Here is a 21855-nt window from a genome sequence, read left to right as displayed (position 1 = left end):
GATCCCAGGACGCTTTTGAATGGAGGACCACACGAGCCAAAGTTATTAATACTGCTATTTTATCTTTTCTTCTTCTTTCTTTTGATTACCCCTTTTTTTTTGTTAGTTGTTTATCAAACAATTACTAGGACTCCCGTGATAAATTTTACAAATGTAAATTTGAAGATACTTGGTTTTTAAGTAGTTTCACATAAATTTAACAATAAAAAACACGATTAAAAAAATTAGTATTTCTCTATAATACCAGGTTAAACATCACACTTCAATAACAGGAAAATATCCTGAAATAGCTAAGGAATCCTCAAGATTATTCTTTGTGCACGTGTTCAATCAGGAGCAGTAAAAGAAGGGAAAAAAAAGAAAGAAAACAAAAGAGAGAAAACACAGAAACCCCTTGGAAGTATTTTCTGCCTCTGTCCTTGTTTTCCTTACGTGCATTACTAGGAGGGATGGAAAATAACGATCGAAGCCACCGACGACTGGACCGACTCTCAAAATTTACTTCGTTTACGATTCTTCTCGTGAGTGAAGGAAAAAAATACAAAAAAAAAACAGGAGTAATTTACCACTCGCTTTTTTCTATTTTTACGTTACGCAGAGCCTTGGAGGGATGGTACAATATAGCAAAAAGTGTGACTTCATTAAAAAAAATTTTTATCCCTCAACATTACTCTATAAATAATTTATAGACTGTGTTTTATCTGAATAAGTTTTTGTACACAAGATAAGGAAATGAAAAAAAAAAAATCTGAAGGATTGTAGGAAAAAAATTCTGCTCCGCAGTACCTTCTGCTTAATGTTGAATACACTTAATGGAGGAAATCTATCGATTTTTCCTACAATGATCTGAAAAATATACTTTATGCAGAAAGTTGGAAAAAAATTGAAAATACTCGGATGCTGTAGGAAAATATTAAAACCATGTATGTATACATACATTGATCCAGGCAGTGGAAAAAAAATGAAAATCGCGAATAAAGAATAGGGTAGTGCGTAGTATGTCTATTCCGAGCTCTCAGGGCATACATAATTTACAAATTCACTGATCCGGACAATCCTCTGTGCTGACGCCACCATCATATAAATGTAGATGTATCACTTACGTATGTGAGTTTGAGTTACTACAGAGACACGAGATTTTCGAGGAGGTGTGGATAAAATGTCCGCGTATACATATGGGTGGTCGCGTATTACATGCATGAATGTATGAATGGAAAAGAAGTAGATTAATCCGCGACGAGCTGCGAATTTATGATTTCAATATCTTGCGCTTACTTCCCTTCTCCATCCCATCCTCCGACCCCCTCGACGTGTTTGTGTGTGTAAAAGTACATATGGGTAACTTCTCTACAGTATCACGAAAGAGATGAGAGTTTAGCAATTGCTATCATGTGCTCCACTGCGTAGGGGTTACAGCCCAACTTCGTGGAAAATTTAATTCCTTGGTTGTTTTGAGAGCGTCGCAGTAGGAATAGAATAAATATATGTGGAATACAGCAATGAGGCTTTTGTCTGTTTTTTTAGAGCAGCGAAATTTTGTTGTGTCCGCATCGTTTTACTTTTTATCCTTCCTTGGGTGTGTATTAAATAGAGGATTAAAAACAGGTCGATATTAAAAATTTAACGAATTTTGTAAAAATACTAAGTGGAAAAATAGTTTCACGAAATTGTGTACTCACCTCTAGCTTATATCACTAGCGGTTTTCCATTTTTTTCGTCAGTCGTTGGATAAGAGTTCGTTACCATCAGGACTCTTTTAGCGATAATAAGATTTTTTAAGTCAGCAAAACGGTCTAACCGAAAACAATTTTTACGAGATGGGCATCCATTACTGTGATCATAATAAACATTCGCCAAATAAAAGAAAATAAAAAAACCAAAGCTCGATTTGAGCAAAACAACGTTCATTTTCTTGGCCAAAAGCCAGAGGTAAAAAAACGAACTTTTTGCTGACAACGGCACAATAGTCCTCACAATTGCGCGTCGAGTTGCCAAAAATTCCGCTTGACCGACATCGCAGAGGATAAAAGAAGCTCTGCCCACTTTTCCAAAAAAAGTAGAAACATACCACTTGGTCGCGAAAGCGTACACACGTTTAACAAACGAACCCCCCATGGGCTCGAAAAATTAGAAACTCCCAGCTGCCACGTATAGAGGAAACCTACGTATTATGTTCTAAAGAAAAAAAAATAAAATTACTTTTTTTCCAGAATAAAAATGCAGTATCGATTTTCAATATTCAATCAACAGCCATGTATGGGTAAAGTGGGCTGGGAAAAACAGTGATACCGTCAGCTTTAAGAAATAAAAAATCAGCAACCCGAAGCACCCGTGTACTATCGGCTGATGGCGAAATCAATTAACTCGCACGTAGAGCCAGAATTTAAAAAAGATACCCTACACTATTTAAAGAACAGATTGTTCTTTATTTTCTGTTGAATACAAGTTTTTTTTTTTGTATCTGCTTGCGGTTACTAGAATAATATTTATTTTATTGGAACAAGTCTATCATCGACTGACGTTCGTTTTTGAAAACAGAAATATTTTATCCTCTTACAAAACAGAAAATTCAGTACAATTTTTTAGCGTCACAACTTTTTAGCTATGCCAATTGAATGTACATAGAGTACAAAGTCCATCATCCGATCGTCAGGATGATGAAACCAAGATTAAAAAACTTTTTTCCACTGAGAACACCAAAGAGAAAATGTAGAAAAGTCCAAAAGAGTTAGACATACTTACATTAACTTTTGAACATATCAAGGACCAAAACTCCAAGTTCATCAGGAGCAGCAAGAGGTGGATCTTATGCCTTGCAACTTTAATGGACCTAACCGTCCGAGAGTACATCATCCACGATTAGCTGATCTCCTATCCAAGAGAAAAAACTTCCAAGGCACCATCCCTTCTCCCTCGTTTGCGTCGTTGAAATTAGATCCTCGCATGTATAATGCAGACCATCTCCGAAACAAGTTGCAACTTGTTCAAAGTTTGTCCAGCCAAGTTGTTGGGCACTGTCGGATAATTCAATCATTTTACGACGACCAGTCCTTCCTGCCATACACACGCGATAAAGAGACTTTGTTGCTCCATAGAGTAGTTGGTGGTGCTAGTCGCTGCAGGAAACTAAAACTACTGCTGCCGTAAATTCGAAGATAATGGCTCGTGTCGATGGAAACTCGAGGACTCGTTGGTTGGAGACTCGACCACCACTATTTTCTTTCTTCTCGTTTCGCTTCGTGGAGTAGCCGTCTTTCTTAGCCCCCACAGTTTTCGGAAATGAGAAAGATAGGGGCTACTTAAATTGATTCAAATAAAGCCTCTTTTGACGATTAATTATTTTTAACTTTAGGTAATTGAGCTGGACAGTAAAGGATTTCAGCAGAGATTCTGTTTTACACTATTTTACACTAGTTATGTCTACGTTTGGTTATTTATTTTATATAATCCACATTTCACACTTTTTTTACAGCAATAATTCACATCATATACTCCAGTATGCAGTACAAGTACTATTAAAGCAACTTCCTCCACAAAGTACAATTTTCCAATATTCACCGTCAGAGTCCCGTCAGTACCAGTAGTATAGCCGTAGCTTTGGTCAGACATCGTTGATTTGGCTCCATTTATTCCACGCCCTGCTCTCTATGATTATTGTGCACCGAAATTGATCAAAAGCTCCGCGAAACCGACAATTTCTAGCACAATTTCAAGGCTGGAGTGTGTGTTTGTGATTAAATCGATATATACGCATATGTACGCGTAGGCAAGTTGTTATTAGTATCTGCTGATTGGAGTACCAAAGAGACGCGGGACTGCAAGAAACACGAAATTGTTGTCGCTGAAATAGTAATTTTATTTTCTTAAGCATAAAATAAGATGAAACGTATTTGGAAATATCGTGAAATAATAATAATTTCCTCGCACGACAGCCTAAATAACCTGTTTCGCCCATCAAAACGTTGACAATCACCATCGGGGGACTATAGTGGATAGTCAGCAAATGGCTTAAGTAGTACTATGCATAAGTTATACAATGTAGAAGAGGAACAGATGTATAGTCTTGATTGATACACGCGCAGATTAATTGAATGTCCCAAATGCGATGGCGTGTGTATCTAAGGAGAGGAACTGTAAGTGAAATGGGACGAGGAAATGACGACACGATCCTCGAGGGAATTCAAGGAGAGTACGTGGTCTTCGCTTCAGCACCACTCGAATGACATACGTTTATACGACGAGGACGACGACGACGACGATAAAGGTATTTGCATTTGTATTTAGTCTTTCTCCCTTAGGACATTGTTTTGATTGTCTTATAGATGGTAATGTTTTTTTCAAGTACTTGAGTGTCCGACTGTAATGAGGTATAAGGATAATATTGTAAAATAAGAGATTAATTTGAAGGTATAACTCGAAGGTAAATAATTTGGTAGTATACCTATAGGTGTTATTGACGAATAAGGTGCGGACATTATAATGAGAACATATTTTCTTGTGATTAAATTAGTAAAATTATTCAATATTTCTCTGGAAAATACATAAATACTCAAAGAATACCGATATTGTATTATTGCTCTAATTTACGTATCATTAATTATCTTTAAAATTATTTGAAATTACTTGAAGCGTGTAAAACTCATCATCTCTGTCGCGACGCTAAATTACTATGCAAATCTCGTTTGCTGGCAAAAAAAAAAAAAAGAAAAAAAAAAGATCAGAATAGTGAGCTATCACAAACCATGGTGGAAGATTGGATTCATCACATTTTTCACTATTGTTTTCGACCCTTTCTTCTCTTCTTCTTTTTCTCTTTTCCCTGAAAGTTGCGTGTAGTACCTGATTAAATTAGAACCGTCGTGAGACGCCGTGCATAACCAATTGAATTTTAAGACGTGGATTCATGCAACTCACGCTTTTATACTACACGGAGTTAAATATGTTAAGCACTGATAAAATATTCCGGAGGAATGTGTGCGAAAAATAATTTATTAGGTAACCCGTAGTTGCCAGGTTAAGAAGGGTAGTTTTTTTCCGTTGCAAGCGAGACTTGGAATCAATTTGTCTGATTAAATTTTGGCAGATTATTTGCTGGAGAATATCGCAGACATATGCTTATATTTTTTTTTAATCCATTAAGATATCATCTTACTGTTTTCAAACAAACTTTTTTAGCTTTACTAATAAAATACCACATTAAGATTATCAAATGTCTGTAAAATAAAAACAAATTGGTTAGGTGTTATGCACATAATTCATAAATAATTTACACCGATGACACCCAAGTCGCCTTCGTCCTTATTCTCATACTGAATATTTTATTCAAAAGGCGATGCGAGTCTGAGTAAGGTGTATTATAAATGCAGTGATCACCGCATCGTGGCATTTACCAAAATATATTGTCGTCATTCTTTTGTACAGAATTAAAAGATGTAAACGAAGGGGACAAAGGAAATGAGTCAAACGCCTTTGTGGGAATCAGAACGGAGGACCTAAATATTTATGGACTTTGTTAAGGCCAGCCAACGTTGAGGCAAACAATCGGTCGCGTTACTCTGCCGCGTGGATTCGGTTCTTTAAAGAAGTTTTGTAAAACTTTAACGATTCTTTTGTCATTCGTTAGTTGTGGATCACATTTATTGATATATTGGTAAGAGAGCTGATATACTAAGGTAACATGTTTTTATTCGCCGGAGCTATTTGGGTGTCATGAGGCGGAGTGAATAATAGTGTATTATGCACCTAGAAAGTAAAGTGATACATGTACTCTTGAACACACCACCGAACACATAATTCAATTCTGCAATGAGGCGTGGCATAACTTTACTCAATATACACGGTACAATACTTATTCTAAAGCCAACCAGCCACTCTGTTTATACATCTAGTTGCGTTTCTTCCCGCTCTTATTTTGCGAGGTATTTACCACCTTTGAACGATGACTGGCAAAGTCAAACATGAAATGGGTAGCCACTGAAATAATTTCTCAGAAAAACGTGGCAGGAGCTTCGGGAAAGGAAAAGAAAAATATATGCTCAACGAAAGAGAAGAGAAGGAGATGGTGGAGGCGCACAGCAAAGCAAAGGGGCGATGGTTTTGTACTCAACAGTGGCGCGTGCACTCGAGCTTTTTTTTCATTTTCTCTCAAACATCTCTGTTTCTCGGGCGTGAAATCGTTCTCTTTTTTCCTGTGTACGTCTATTCGCATGATTTTTGCGGCTCTTTATTATTCCAGTTGAAATTCGTATTTTGTACAGGAGCTCATTCCCTGAGAAAATTTTACGTACTGCCCTAACTCTAAAACTAAAAAATAACATCTCATGACATCTTGAGAATTCCATAAACATACAAACAAATGTGAGCTCTCACGATATATCATATTAATAAATCTTCTCTTTAACTTTATAAATAATAAGGCTAGTATTACTACTAATAATAATAATAATTACAATAATAAAAATGAGGAAAATAATAACGTATCAATTCGAATAATAAGTCCTGAATCCTCAAGAATTTTTCCAGCCCCGCACACGCGTGATGAGCGGAAAAACTTTCCTTTCCCTTTTTCACGCTCAGTATTTTTTCTCGACCCCCCACTAACGCCTACCTCCTCCTTTTACTCGCGGAAATACGAATTTCCGTTTGCGCCAGTAATTCGCTTCGCAGCTTCTTCTTCTTCTCCGGAAGGTGTGAGCTAATATTTTCCGTTACCCTCATCCATTTGATGCTCGAATGAATATGGAAAGTGGGAATGGATGATTTAGAGCCTCTTCCGCAGAGAAATTATAGCCAATATATAAGATGAGGTGCTAAACACGTATATACATAAAATTATTTGAGACTAAGCGGATTCAAGCAAGAGTAGCTGGAAGCTTGACGTCGAGTGGAGGCTCATGCGAATAAAGTAAACACTGATTTATCAAAAGTACATTTAGATCCGGGGTTTTACCTTCAAAAGTGTTTATTTCTTACTTTCACTTAATTGCATGTACAAATAATTATCACGGCGATCTCGTCATTCATTAACGTATTAAGGTATTATTCTCAATTTTTGTTAATATTAAAGATAAGACGTCGAGGAAATTATGAAATTAGTTACCGGTGCGTAAAAATAAATACAAAGTTTATCTGGTATAGTCATTGATGTTCAAGTGTCTCAAAAATAAAATTAAAAAATGTTAAAAATAAACGTATTACGCAACAAAGCTATTAAGATAACAATTACTGCATAAAGAAATTTGTTTTGCACATCGTACTTCAAAATCGTGTAAAACACTTGATAACTTGGATACATACATTATACTCGATCTGCAAAGTACACATATCGTACTTATAAATTCGATACTCTCAAGTAGGTAACTGATTGATTTAGGAAGACGCTACATCAGAGTGACTCTTGAAATTCGTCATGAAGGTTATCTTTGTCTTCTTACTCTTCGCCGCAGTGGTCTACATGACAACGGCATTTACAAGTAAGTTTTTGAATCCAAAATTAGTGTTAATAGAAATTCTATTTGTCACATTACACAATCATTTTGTTTTTTAAAGTTGACATATGCACCGCTTACAGCAAGTGTTACATGATGTGCTGGAGGGTCGGGCGCAGGGGAATGTGTATCAATGGTCGTTGCCAATGTCTTGCACAGAATCATACTTCGCTTAGCAATTAAAGTGATGACCCTGTGAATGTTAGTTTTTAATTATGCGAAATGAAATTGTTTGTAAATAAATATTTTTTTTTTTAAATATACTATTATATGCAAAAATTATATTATTTACAGCTCATGACATGTATTTTGTCTCTTGAGCCAGTGTAATAAAGTGTTTTTTAAGCTAAGCTTAGCTATTAAGCTCCAGCTGCATACGTGGTTATGTGCTTGGATAAAAATTATAAATTTACTTTATAATTTACAATGACATTTTAGTAAATTATTCTAGCAAATTGTAATTCAAAGGTCGAGAAATTTGTCCATCAGGTCTCGTAAAGTTGCCTAGATACTTATTTAACTACGAAAAACTTCAATAAATCATTGCCAATTAATCGGCACATAATTTTTTCTGACTTTACAGTTGAATATAAACATTCTTATTTATATTAGGTACTGACTTAAATACAAATTTTCGTATTGTATTTATACGTTTTGAGTCTTAAGATTCATAAATGTTCGTTAATTTATTTTATTTTATTTTTTTTTTTTTTTTTTTTTTTTACTGAGGAAATATCATTGTCTCTAGTATGAAAAAAATAATTTTCAATTTTAAATCACAAAAAAATTATTCAACTGAAATAATAACCGTGTATTGCGGTTTCCAATTTGATTTTTTACAGTTAATTGAAGAGGAAACTATACAAAATAAAATCCTCAAAAATTTTGGCTGGTTAAGGAATTGATTATTACTCTGAATGATTTCGTCAAAACATTATACTTATTTTTAGTACATACATACATGATTCTTGAAAAAAAAAAAAAAATTAAAAATAAAATCCAAACTTGAAAACAAAACGAGAAAAAAATCTTTTTTATTTATTTGTAAGGTCCAAACAAAAAAAATATATTGGACACTTACTTTAATACGCCCGTGCACATGATAAAAGCTAATCAGACCCTCATGCTCCGTCGTATTTCCCGTCGAGCGGATTTAGGTCCCCGTATCTGCTTTCGCAGTTCACCGCGTAAATCTCCCTGTTTGCCATTCGATTCACAGATAGCCGCGTGCCAGCTGTCTGCCCTCGTTTTCTTCCCTTCCCCGGTGGGATATTCTGAAATTATCGATGCATAAACTTTTATACTCATATGGCATTTCTTTTCTTTTTTCTGTTATTTCACTAACTCAGAGGAAGTAAGAAATATAGGTAATGTGATACGGGTAAGAATAATTTTTTTCCGTGTGATTTATTGCCAACGAGAAATTCAAATAAACTTAAAATTTTTTCAACAACATTTGCAAAAAACAGTTTATCTATATTCGCTGTATGAAGAAAATATCGCTTTTTCAATAACCCAAAAATGACACGACTTTCCATCACTTTGAAATCTTATTTCCACTACTATAGATATTCTACGAGAAAAGAGTATTAAAAAAAAAAATATATATTTTTTAAAAAATAAAACAGCTTTGAACGCAAAGCTCGAGTTTGCGGAATAAAATAGAAATGATGAAGTGAAAAAACGAAAAGTAAGCAAAGAAAGACACACTAAGGTTGAAAGAGAAGTACAAGAGCCGTGCATACACCAGTTGTTTTGAATATTTTTCTGATTTATTACACGGCCTCTGCTGCTCGTGTACACATGAGCGTATTTTCTGCTCTTCTTTCTCTTCCTCTTAATCCGAACTCGACCTCACGAGGAATATTAATCTTTGAAACTGCAGACATAAGGACAGTGTGGTGCAGTGCGATGCAAGCAGACAAATGCGGAGAGGGACGGAAGAAAGTTTTATTGCTCCTGACCTGTCTCGCACACTCGGGATGTAAATGCAACATTTCCTTTCAACACGTATTTATACTTCTTCTCCTTCTTTCTTCTTTTTCCCTGACCAAATTCAGAGTCCGATACCCGCCGACAAAAGTATTATTAAATTATCTATAAATTACTTACATTATTGTTGTTTTTTTTTATGACTTTCAAACGAATTATTTTAATAATATTGAGAAAGACTTCTGGGTTTAACAATCGCACATATTTATAATGGCTAACAAGATGAGCCTCTAGATTCCTCCGATCACCGCTACTTATTACCAAAATGTCCACTTTATGGGGAATAAAAACTTGTCATGAAAAATGAACAAAGAAATTTCTTAAACATTTTACCAATATTTCGAATAAAGTATTATCTCTTGAGTTGCACCTTATATCTAATGCAAGAACAAGTGAAATAATTATTTGTGTTATCATATTGTTTAATAATGTACCTATGAGTCAAGCATTTACTGCTTTCTATTTTCTTTAAGTTAACTATTTTATTCCATCATACACGACGAACACTTGCTTTGTATACAACAATAACAAGCTCCCGTCAGTTTCTCACTGAAAAGCGCGTGCGAAAGGTCATAATATACTCTGTACTCGTATTTGCCGTCTTGTGTACGTACGATAAACTCGGCTCATCCATCCATCCACTCATTCATCCATGGCTCCTACTCTTTCTGCGCTATCTGATTCTCCCCTGCCTAACTTCTCAAAATTGGATTTCGTCACGCCCTGGTACGTGAGCAACCCCGTCTTTATATTATATTCACGTGAGTTTGCGTCTATAGCCACCACTGCTAGCGAAAACAATGGGGTTGTCTCTCTCTTCTCGTATATTGTACGCGTGGGCACGTTAGTTATAAGTTCAAGCGTCAGGGATGAAGTATCGCGAGGAGTACCTGCGGATGAGCTACAGGATCAGGCAACTCTGATCTCCTTTTCCTTACTTGTTGAATCCAATTAAATTTCCCTCATCCAAAGAGTATATCCGATCTCTCAGCCAACGCAACTGATATTTTTCAATGGCCCTCGAGCAAGTTACAATGTATCACCAAACGAATCATTTTTGTGGAAAAACTACTTTTCCAGTTAATCGCACCAATCCATTCTCTCTTACTGTTAAATCGTAAACGCAGCTCTGACATACAATTCCATTGGTGATGTGTAACTTTATCTATACATCTCGTTCATTTGTAAATACACACTTGAAAGGCTACCGATGATCCGACGATGAGGGGGTCCTCAAATCCTCCAAAGCCCTGATGACCGTCAAACACGTGGGATTCATCTTCAAAGAAGGAAACAGACCCACAAAGATGATGAATTGTATATATGTTTTGCAGGAAGAGGCTACACACACCCCATTTGTACAACCGATGAAGTAATCTGATTTTCAATTTGAATGACTTTGGGAACAGATGATGCGTTTGACGACTAAGGACGTCTCCTGCACGGATGGGGCTCCTCTTCTCTTTTTTCTCTTTGTACCCCACCTATGCGTTATGCTCGTCTTGTGAGGATTCAGTTTACGGTTCGATGAACTCGTCAGGCTTCTCGCTCTAAACGCCGATTTTCACCCCTTGATGCGAGACAGGCGTATGGATTTATGGTTTTGACACGAATATAACTTAACGCTCGGGCAACTTCGAGTTTCTCCTTTCTATTGTTTTACAATTCCGCAGAGACTAAAATCGATGAAAACAGTGGATAAAAATTGCTGCAAGTGTTCTTTGTGGTCGTATTTATGTACAATAGAGTTCAATTAATTCATTCTGAACTGCAGTCAGACTTACCACATACTTTGGCCTAAAATATGACAAACTTGTGCAAAGCTGATTCTCAAACAAAGACTCCCATACATTGTTCATTACAATCGGCCCAACGTTAATCTGCAATCTCATTCTATTTTAGATTTGGGATTTTTTTAGACTAATAAAGATTATCAAGATGTATGTAGAGATCTGGTTCACAAAATACATGTATTGTGACGTTTAAATTGAAGAATTTTATTGAATTTCATCTTAAACAGTTCACAGCAAATAAATAAAATATAACGAATATAGTGCACATGACATCTTGCCATATATTCCTTAAAATGCGTTGAATATGACGTCAACAACTCAGAAGATTCAATTTACCAAATGCGAAATCATCACATGCATCTCCAGCGCATCTCAAAGTCTCTTCGTTCTCTCACGCTCCATACACCATAAAAAAAAGAAGATTTTTACCTTCTTGCGTAGCGCATATCATATCTCGCTATTTCTCACTTTTCCAGCACCTGATCACATTTTTCTTTCTCCCAGACATCAAACTTTTTCACCTGTTCCTCCCCTTCTCGAGTCAACATTTCCTTATCTCATCACTTCCCATATCTTTTTTTTTTTATCAATACTCCGCCTCTTTTTTTAATCTTTTGAGTACCAACAGTACCCCATAACCCATTTTATACAGGCAAGCACGAGATAGCGTCGCAGACGACGACAGAAAGCTTATATTCGATTATGTGCGTACAGCAAACTAGATTAGACGCTGATTGCGGTGAGAGCTTCGGTTGTACGGAAGTATTACCTTATACGTATACGATGCTTGGGTTGACAACTTGGCTAGAGAGTACATACTGCATACGCACCTATACAGGTTTACTTAGGTAATTGGCCCACCACTGTATGCATCGGTATATACTGTGTATACGTATACTATGGGTGAAAGTGCACCAATCACCCACATATTTAGCGGGTCTCTAAGGATGATAATTTTGACTGATACTTTAAAGCTTTTGGAAAAAAAGAAAACTACGTATATTAAAGCATGATTTCTCTTTGCTTCAAGCCTGTAATAAAATTTGAAAACTGGTAGTGTAAAAAAGATTTTTTCTGAAGAATCATTTTGAATTAAGATCTCATATTTAAATCATCGAGCGAGTAGTTTTTAGTATCAAAACTACGATTTTTTTTTTCTTTTTTTTGAGGAAAATAAGACAGTATTTTTGGGAATGTGATTTTGTTATTGCCATAAAAATATTGTACTTGGACCAATCAGAGACTCAGTCAGTACTAGTTGGAACACTTACAATGTGAACTGCTAAAGAATTTTTTTGACGTGGCGACGTATACGAGAATGGTGCAGCAGCAAGTTTTGTCGGCCCCAATCGTCCGGAGAGCGGCACCATTGGATCGCGAAAAATTAAGACAGTATACCTCCAGCTACAACGAGAGAGGCTGACCGACTGGCGACGAGGCTGCTGTTGAACTGTCTCTCGCGCCTCACTCGATTTACGAATACATGAGGAAATCCACAAAAATTATTCCGTGTCCGTCCCCCACTTTCAATTAAAAACGTTTTTTAGGCACACCGTTAAAACTGGGCTATCTTACTCTGAATGTCATGTACTGTGAGCAAAAAATTTTACAATGTAGTTGTGCGATTGTGTATACTACTTATGAAATAAGAGGGAGGGGTATGTTACGCACTAATTACACGCTTATCTTTCCCTTTTCGTGTTTATACTTTCTTACCTCATAACTTTCCATCTTTTTTTCTGTCACTGTACGCCTTTAAATTGATATCTTTTTTTTCTTATTTAATTTTTTTAGTAGCCATAGAATCGTAAAAGTCGAAGCCAACTTGATTATTTATTGGACGTCACTGCTACTCCAAAGAGTCGATCAGACGTTAATAAAGCTAATACGTGCCTTTTTCTCGAATCCAAATACCACAATACTTTTAAATTTGAACAAGCGATGTAACTATCAATGGGCTATCGTTTCCGCAGAAATTTCTATTTCTTCATTACCAGTCAAGTTAAGATCGCACTTACATGAAAAAGTTAAATTTTATTATTCTTCAAGACCATACCCTACCTTGATCATTGTCTTTCGATACAAAGTGGAGAGATTATTAAAAAGTATGTTGGGTAAGTAAGCATTTATCTTGCATTACAACTTCAATTTATTATTTCGTCACGGTGTCTTGACCAGCGCATGAAAAAAATGCCACGCAGCTTTAACTGATTTCGGGGGTATTTATCTTGCTCAGCTCGTATTATCACACTGATGATTTATGTGCCCAGACATCATTTGTGTGCGTATTAGTGAGTAAGCGGATCGGGTAATTTATTGAACAATCCAGTTTGACATTCAATCTTTATCGAGGATGAAATTAACATTTTAAACGCCGACATAAAAATGCAGGCTCAAAGAGCTGTGACTCTCAGGGGGTGGGGGAAAGAGGAAAAGTGAAAAAGTTTGATTACGCGTTGGCATACCAAAGTAAAATTTTTTTAATTTTCCTTTGGCCCCGACGCGAGAGAATCCATTGGCAAGGGAAAAAATATGGCGTTCTATGTATTAATACTTCGTAAATTAAACTACGAAATTCAACGTCTGGGTATGGGTGTATGAAAGCTCTCGGAGACGTTACGTGGCAATAACCGAGCTTTTCTCAAAGCTCTACTACAAAACTGCACCAAGAGCCCCTCTCTCACAAGCTAACTTTTTCAATACCACATAAATGAGTTTAAAAATTGTTCATTTTACTTTTTCAACGACTTCTCATGGCTCTTTGTGGATTTGAAAACAAAATTTTCTGAGAAAAACGAAATTGTCAGACTACAAGCTCTTATAGCTCTCTTTGCTACCTCTGGCTCTCGCGAAATTTAAATACGCTAACGCATTCATTCTCCACAACCCCTCCTACCCTTCAACGATTAAAAGCTTGCGAGTAAGAGACAAAGAGTCAAATCTTAACAGTACTTTCCTCCCTTTATTCCTTCGTGTGTGCGGTGCAGACACTTGAACTAAGCGTCGGACATAAATTCCCAGAAGTGCGTGCCACGGTAACAATAACCACCCGCTGCGAGCACAACTCACCTCGTGTGCTTGCGGGAGTTTCGGTCTTTCTATTTCTCAGAAGGTATACGAACCTATAGATACCAAGCGAGGGAGCATGAAACGATTTAAAAGGTGATTATATCTCTTGCTCAATTACAAGCTGTCCTTCCTTCCACGAATTTTAGAGGAAAGTTAATGAGTAAAGAGCAATTTTTAAAGCTCCTCCGGGTTTCCACTGCCCATCCTTAAAAACCCAAGAAGCTTATCTGTTTTTGCTGATGCGCGAGTGAGACGGAGCTGGGCGAGAACGAAAGAGAAAGGAGCTTTCCTGCCGGTGGTGGTGATGGCAGGAAAGAGAAGGTGGTTGAATCTGCGCGGCGCCCAGAGTCGAAAGGATACGAGGGGAAGCTCAGGGGGGTCGTACAACCACCCCATCCCCTCTCCCTTTCTCGTCTCGCGCGGCATGTGTATGCGCAGCGGTGGCACAACACCAGCGTCAGTCTCGCAGGGGCAGATCGCGAGGCTGGACGCTTCGACTTTTCACGTAGCTAGTTACTCTTTTTGTTGACTATGTTCACGTGCAACGTAGTGTGGACATCAATTCACATGTTTTTAACATTTTACTTCTCGAAGTTGCAATGCCACCGTGATTCTGTTGAGAAAAGCTGAGTTTGTGCGCATAGTCTAGGGGAACTCTAGTTTAATTTTTCTCTTTTTATTTTTTTTTATTTTGTCATTGTTTCTTTGGTGCAGCAAGTTTAGTTGATGTTCGGCGTGTTGTGCTTTGTGCTTGTGCTCACCAGCACTGGCTTCTGCTATCCAAAAGGTGTGTAGAATTCATGTTTGAAATTTTTTCATTTGTTTTCTTGGAACCGAGAAATTTGTAATCCAAAGGCCCTGGCCAGCACTTTCATTTGTTACGTTAGCTAATAACATTACTCAACTCTTACGTTCGTGTTTGGAGTTTTCAGATGATTAAATTTGCTTTTTATGTATTGTGTTACGTGTACATTTGCAGCTGTAATTAAAGGTTTTCAGAAAGGTTTTATTCGGTGTCGTTTTACACCAACCTAACGAGATAACTCACGTTCAATGAGATTTTTTTTTCATTTCGTAATTATAAAGTACGAAAATTCTAAAATGTTTATGATTATTAAAGTTTTTGTAAAAAAAGTTTGCATAAGTTTTCTCAGTTGGCTGTTAATTAAGGGGTATCGAAATTTGAATGGAAAATTTTATGCTACTATCCTCGAGTTAAAGAACATTTATTGAATCTATGCGAATAGTGATCCCTTCTCTCATAAATTCACCAAAAACATAAGCAATCTTTAAAATTACAGACAATGAAAGCTTGAAGCTGCCGATACCCAAAATCATAGGAGAACAAATCCTACTTATTCTGATAGTCATCAACGTATCTAACAAAACCAACATGTACTCCAAACAGACGATTATATTCTAATACTCAGTACAGATCATTAAAATCAATCAGTAGAGTTTCTCCCACAATTGCTCAAAATACCATTGTCTCTGAGATTTACTTAAGTAGTAGTACCTAATAGTGGTAAATCCCATCGACGCATCAACATCACCTCTTCCAAAGATCGATGTACCGGAGACTCTGTATCAGACAATGCAGTTATCGACCCATGTCGCCTGTGCGCGTGTACACTTGTGTACACGTGGGTGTGTTTTGTTTGCAAGTAAACGTAGTACACGTGTACTTAAGTCAGGAGCGGCTTGAATGCACTCCTGCATTCGGAGCCAGGCTATTGGATTTATCTATTGGTTCAATAAATCAATGAATTAAGAACCCATACATTGTAGTCTTGAGTTAACTCTCTTATTAATAATTTGATTTTTTTAAATGTTTTTTTAAGTTTTATTTTATGAAATGGTGATTCATGTTGCACTGTAGGGGAATGTATCATGTGCCATATAATTGGTTGTTTTATTCAAAAGTAACAAAAAGTATAGTGTAGTAAAAAATTGGATCACTTATCAGTCTTTGGTACTTTGTGCTAAAACTATCGGTGGACTAGTCAGCAGCCGTTTGCCTACAGTACTTTTTTTCGAATTGTCATGTGTGCACTTACATGCTCAAATAATGAAGGCAAGCACTTGCAGGGTTTCATGTAGTGAAACTCTCAAAATTTAATTAAATCAAAGTAAGGTACATAGAAAAAATTTTGATAGAATTTCAGTAGCTCAAATTTTGATCAAACGCCACTTGTGCGCAAGAGCAATCAAGTATAATACAAAGAAGTCAAAGCATCGTGTACGAATGCCCGTACGAGAGGAATTTTCGATTAACTTTATTCATGACTCTCCATGCATGCACTGCATACCATCGAGCAATGCTTCTCTTTCCTCTTTCGGTATGACAATAGTTTCGAATCAGCAGAGTAAAGCCTCTCGTCCGCACGCGCGTGCTCTTCGTTCATTTTAGGCGCTCGTCATTCGATTTTACGCTTGACTGACATACGTACATGTAATGCATGAATAATGTGGTTTGTTTTACCACTCCACATCTTCGTTATGCTAAAATTTTTTTATCTTTCGGAATCTAAAATTTTTTTCGCTTGTCTGCTTACTGTGCACCTATTTTTTCAGAATTAATTAAGGGTTGTTGGATGGAATCCAACTAATAAGAAAAAAAAATTAATTAACAAAGTTGAGTATTTCTACCAGCAAGAGAGCTCGAATTTCCCATGGCTAAACAGAAACTTTCCGTCTCAGTCGACCGCTAAAACTTTGCTAAAAAGCCTCCACATGTACAATACCTTCCCTCTATTTCATTTCATAGTGTGTAAGTAGAGAAAACTTCATCCTTAAAACTTTCGTTTGCATAAATTCCTTGATCGTCAAAAGAAGGAGCTTTTCGTAGATGACTGGCAGTTCTCGCTCGCTCTAATGCACTGAGATAATTAAAAACGAGACAATTTTCAGGGGATGCTTCGTGGCTCTTTTTTAGTGCTTACTTTTTCAGTTTTTTCAGTCGGACCCACACTGTCTTATTCTGTCACGTGATCAAATAAAAAGTTATTCTCTCACCCATGTGAGCCTATTTATGGGTGTGATGTATAAAAATTTTACTCTTCGACGATCAAATGTGAAAAATTTTAATTTCGGATAATACTTAAATTTCTCGCATGCGTGCACGAGTGCGTGACTGTTGGAAATGACAAGATTTGTTTTATTTGTATATAAAAGTAATCAGTGATAATTCTGCAATTGATTTCAATTTATTTTTTTTAACGATTGTAGTGTTTAATAAGTAAAAATTTTAATGGTTTGAAGTGCAGTCTGCCATTCGTTCGTACGGATTTGTGGTTGGCTCACCAAAAGCTCACATTACGCTCGAATGTATCGAAAGCTCGGAGAGACAAAGATAACGAGTGTGTTTTGGGTAAAAAAGAGCAACCAAAGCAAATCAGGTCAAGCAAATACCGATCCGATGATCGATTAATTTACTCAATCTCGTTCGATCTCCTCTCGACCCACGACTTAATCCACATCAGAATTTATTTCGCTATTTGGCAAATAAATTGGCTCTTCTATGCTCAACAACATTTACTTACGTATATTTTATTCGAGCTGCAAAAATTATTTACTTTACATCGTTACCTTCAACTCGTTTGTTTTGTGCCCTATTAGTGAAGTTATAAAAAATTTAAAGATTAACAACCCCACGATGCTTTAAAATTTTAGATGAGAAACGAAGTAGAAATAACTACAACTAGAGGCTTAGAAAATGAGACCACAGTAGAGTCATTTATCCGCAAAAATAATCTCGACAAAATTAATTAAAGTCTCGCTCTCTTCCCTCGATTTACTTTACCATCAACTGCTTGGGGCTGGCAGCACTTGAAAATATTAACGGAACCAAATGCGCCCAAAAAGAAAGAGATGGTCAGGGTTTTCGAGAAGCAATTATTCTCAAAGGGATTACGAGTGTCTGTGAGAATAATCTCACGCAAAAAGGCTCGAAAATTGTACGTACGAGTGTAGGGAAGCTGCGAGGAACCACACGCGTAATTACTTTTTGTTTTGTAAAGATATGCGCATATATTAAGTACGTATTTCCACGTCGATTCGACTTGGCGTTGTTGCTTCGTTCACGTTCATTTACGTAGGATATCTCGGAGAGTCGCTGCCTCTTTTCGCGCGTTATTTGATGCCATGGGAACTCCCTGGGACTAAAACTGGTACTAAGTCATGGTGTTACCGTTGTTCGGTAGATTTGAGCTTTTCTTGTATTAGTATTTTTTTCCTTTAGCAGTGCACGAGGAAAAAAAAAAAAAACGCCTGCAAAAGTGAGAGGAAAATTTTCCCCATTAGCTGACTGAGCTACGCTAATGAGTAAAAAAGTACAAGAAATAACACTTTTCATGAGAAATAGTGTTTAATTTTTTTTCACCATTAACTGAATAAAAAAACAATTTACTTTTCAATTTATTACTTTTAAATGTACTATTTTTGAAGCTGTAAATAACTATCAATTTGTAACTTTGATTTCCTTTTAATTCTTTACTACTAAGTATATTCGAACACAGTTATTGTTCCCGACCACACATTTTCTAAGCCAATCATTATTAATATTTTAGAATTTATAACTGGATCTAATAAGTATCAAATTCACAATTATTCAAACTTGATTTTCTAGTCATTAAAAATACTATAAAAGTGTTTAAACGATTTTTGTGACATTTGTTGATCTGTTTCACTTTTTCCAAAACAACAAAATAACAAGACACTCAAGCAGTCAATCTAAAATTCAAACAATCTTTCGCTTCTGGTGCAACTAATGACGACAATAAAGCAACTCCTGGTAGCATCAGAAGCATAGGCCATCGTCAGGCATAGCTTCGTTTCGAATTCATAGTTATTGTGATTTATACGCTGCTAACGAGAGGAAGAGAGAAAACCCGTTTACATCGGGAAATTCAAGTGATTCGTTCAAATTTTTTCTCCTTTTCTGTTACAGATCGAAGCGAGTCGACATCCCAGCCACAGCTCGGGTGCAAACTCGAGGGTCTGCAGCCCCTTCTCATCGTCACTTACAAAAACCTCACGACATCGGTGAGTATACGTTTACTGATACGCAGATAGTAAATGTCAGTGAACTCTCTCCCTGAGTCAAGAACAGCTTCTCTTTTAATGGCAATGCTCCTATTAAATGCTGGTTTTTCATACTATGCAAATTCGTGCGTTTATTAAACTATGTAATCCAGACATTTCTAAAATTGTTTTTTTTTTTTTTTTTCATGAATCGAAAGTATTTTCATCACTATATCTTCCATGGATCAATACTAAACTTCTTAAAACACACGGCACCCCACTGCGGGCTTTTAACGGCAGCAGTTCCTCTTTTGAGCTGCTGGTTATATCTGCTCCATCTCCGGATACTTTCACTCGCCATTTACTCGCCCAAAAGCCATGATCTGCTGACAGATTTATGAAGAGGCGGAAATCCGTCGCCATAGATTTCCGAAAAATAGCTCTTCCTTCCCGAGAAAAAGGAGGACAGACGGGCGCGAAATTCTCCCGTAAGACCCATAACTTGCAGCTTCCCTTCCACCTTCTCAGTTATCGATATTCCCTATGTATTTGGATTCACGTTGAATTTCGCTTTTTTCCCATCGAGCCGTGGCTGTACGCAGTGGCGAATAGTTCCCAATGTGTAGTTCTGAGAGTTATTTGCCTGTACCAACCGAATAAAGCATTGGAAAAAGATCACGGAAGGATGTCGACCTCCTACGGTACACGAGCACTTGGGGATATCTGGAATTTTCCGGCGAAAACGGGGGAAGCGAGCAAGAGACCACGAGCAGCTACCAAATTTGTGCGCAGGCAGTATTTACGACGTGCGAGTAAATGCTCTTTGTGGCTCTTGGCTTGGATGCTGGTGTTTATTCGGTCATCGACTAATGAGAAACTCGTTACTGCCTTTATACGCAATGATCTTTCATTACCGGCTCTTGGTCTGGTTTTACGTACTGCGTTAACTTCTATTTATAAATTCTTTAATTTTTACTTCGAAAGTTATATCAAATCTGTAGATAAATAAACATTTCTCATGCGAATCAGAAATAAAAATTTTCAATGGCAAAATTAATTAAAGTCTTGAAGGCTGTCAAATCATTTTAATTCTCGAATTGCTTATTTCTTAGTGCAAAGAATGTAAAAAAATAGGTGTAAGGTCAAACTAGCGTAAAAAGTGGCCGCATATAAAACCACATAAAAGAAGAGATTTAGTAAGATTAGTTGTAATCCTGCGTGGAAGTACATTTATTCGCGAATGAATAACATTTATGTAAACAACATGTATCACTGAAGATCACTACCACCTTTCAACGGAAGGGACGGGTTACTCTAATAAACATTTTCAGTAGTAATCAAATCAGGGATACATGATCTAGAAAGATGTAATTTTGTAAATAAGCAGAGAAGGATAACGACTCAGTGAGGTATAATGTTGTTCTCAAAGAATCAGTTGTGACCTTGAACGTATAAACTGCTGCGTAAAAATCAACCATTAAATTTTTTCTGGAAACTCATTAAAAATAGATAGAAGCAACCAAGCAGTATAAAAAAGGGGTAAGCAGAGTTCTATATACATACATTGCCCCTGAACGACCGGATGCTGCGGAAAAAAGGAAAGCGTCCCCTTTTTATCTCACTGCCACGGTATTTGGTGCATGTGTATATATACACACATACACGTACGTAGCTAAAGCTTAAGCGCCAACTGGCCAATTTGTAACCAAATAAGGTCTCAGGCATTTATTCGGTTCAATCCATTAGGCAAAAAGGGATCGGGGGCAGCGCCTCGTGGGCGAACCGTCCAGATAGCTATAGCTGGCGCATTGTGTAGCCCCACCACAGGCACTTGAACTCATCCCTGAGCCCTTTTACCCTCTCCCTTCTTTTTCCTCATCTTGACAGTGAATTTCTTTGCCTTGCCTTTGCAGTTGCGTTACTGGATTACTTTGCATTCGAATGGCCGGCGAGAGCAGTGAGAAAGGAAACTCCTGCTATCGCTAACGATTCGCACCAACCGAGGCGCCTTTTTATATCTCTTTTTTCTTTATTATATTTTCTCCTGCTGTTGCGAGAGCGAAAAAATTATTTTCCAGACTCTAATTTTTCTTCCCCTTTTGCTGCAGCTAACTATTATAAATTATCTCTTTGTTTAGCGTTAATAATTTTTTATGTGGTTCGTTAGTGGGCAAAATGAATAAGCGAGGAATGAAAGCTACGATTATTTATTTAAACTGACTTCAAAGGATACAAAGAAAGATTCATCTCTCCGTAAGAGTAGTGTATTGTAATTCAGAGACACATTTCATTTATTTGATTGTAATACATTAAGCTGATTACTTGTTATTATGCATGGAGCCATAGTTTTCCATAAACAGTACAAGGAGTAATCAGAAATGTACTTTCAAGCAGGTAAAAAAATGTTTAGTTGCTGAATTTAAATTATTTGTAGGAGTATTTTATATTCTACTCATTTTGCAGTCAAAAGTTTTGAAATTTTTTTGTATTTA

At 36.8% G+C, this 21855-nt stretch overlaps 1 protein-coding gene across 1 annotated transcript in view; it reads left to right on the top strand.

Annotated features, from left to right (window-relative positions):
- The first annotated feature begins 4155 nt into the window (after window positions 1–4155).
- Window positions 4156–21855, top strand: part of LOC106647148 (locomotion-related protein Hikaru genki-like) — a 37125-nt gene continuing 19425 nt past the window's right edge. The window contains exons 1-2 of the mRNA XM_089598833.1: window positions 4156–4264; window positions 19290–19384. Of these exons, the coding sequence (XP_089454959.1) occupies window positions 4156–4264; window positions 19290–19384 (204 nt within the window). The remainder of the gene's footprint in view (window positions 4265–19289; window positions 19385–21855) is intronic.

This window comes from Copidosoma floridanum, unplaced genomic scaffold (assembly GCF_036245765.1).
Source record: "Copidosoma floridanum isolate Cflo_tuat_1 unplaced genomic scaffold, Cflo_Japanese_pri ptg000006l, whole genome shotgun sequence".
In the NCBI taxonomy this organism is placed as follows: domain Eukaryota; kingdom Metazoa; phylum Arthropoda; class Insecta; order Hymenoptera; family Encyrtidae; genus Copidosoma; species Copidosoma floridanum.
This window is presented reverse-complemented; position numbering and strand designations above follow the sequence as displayed.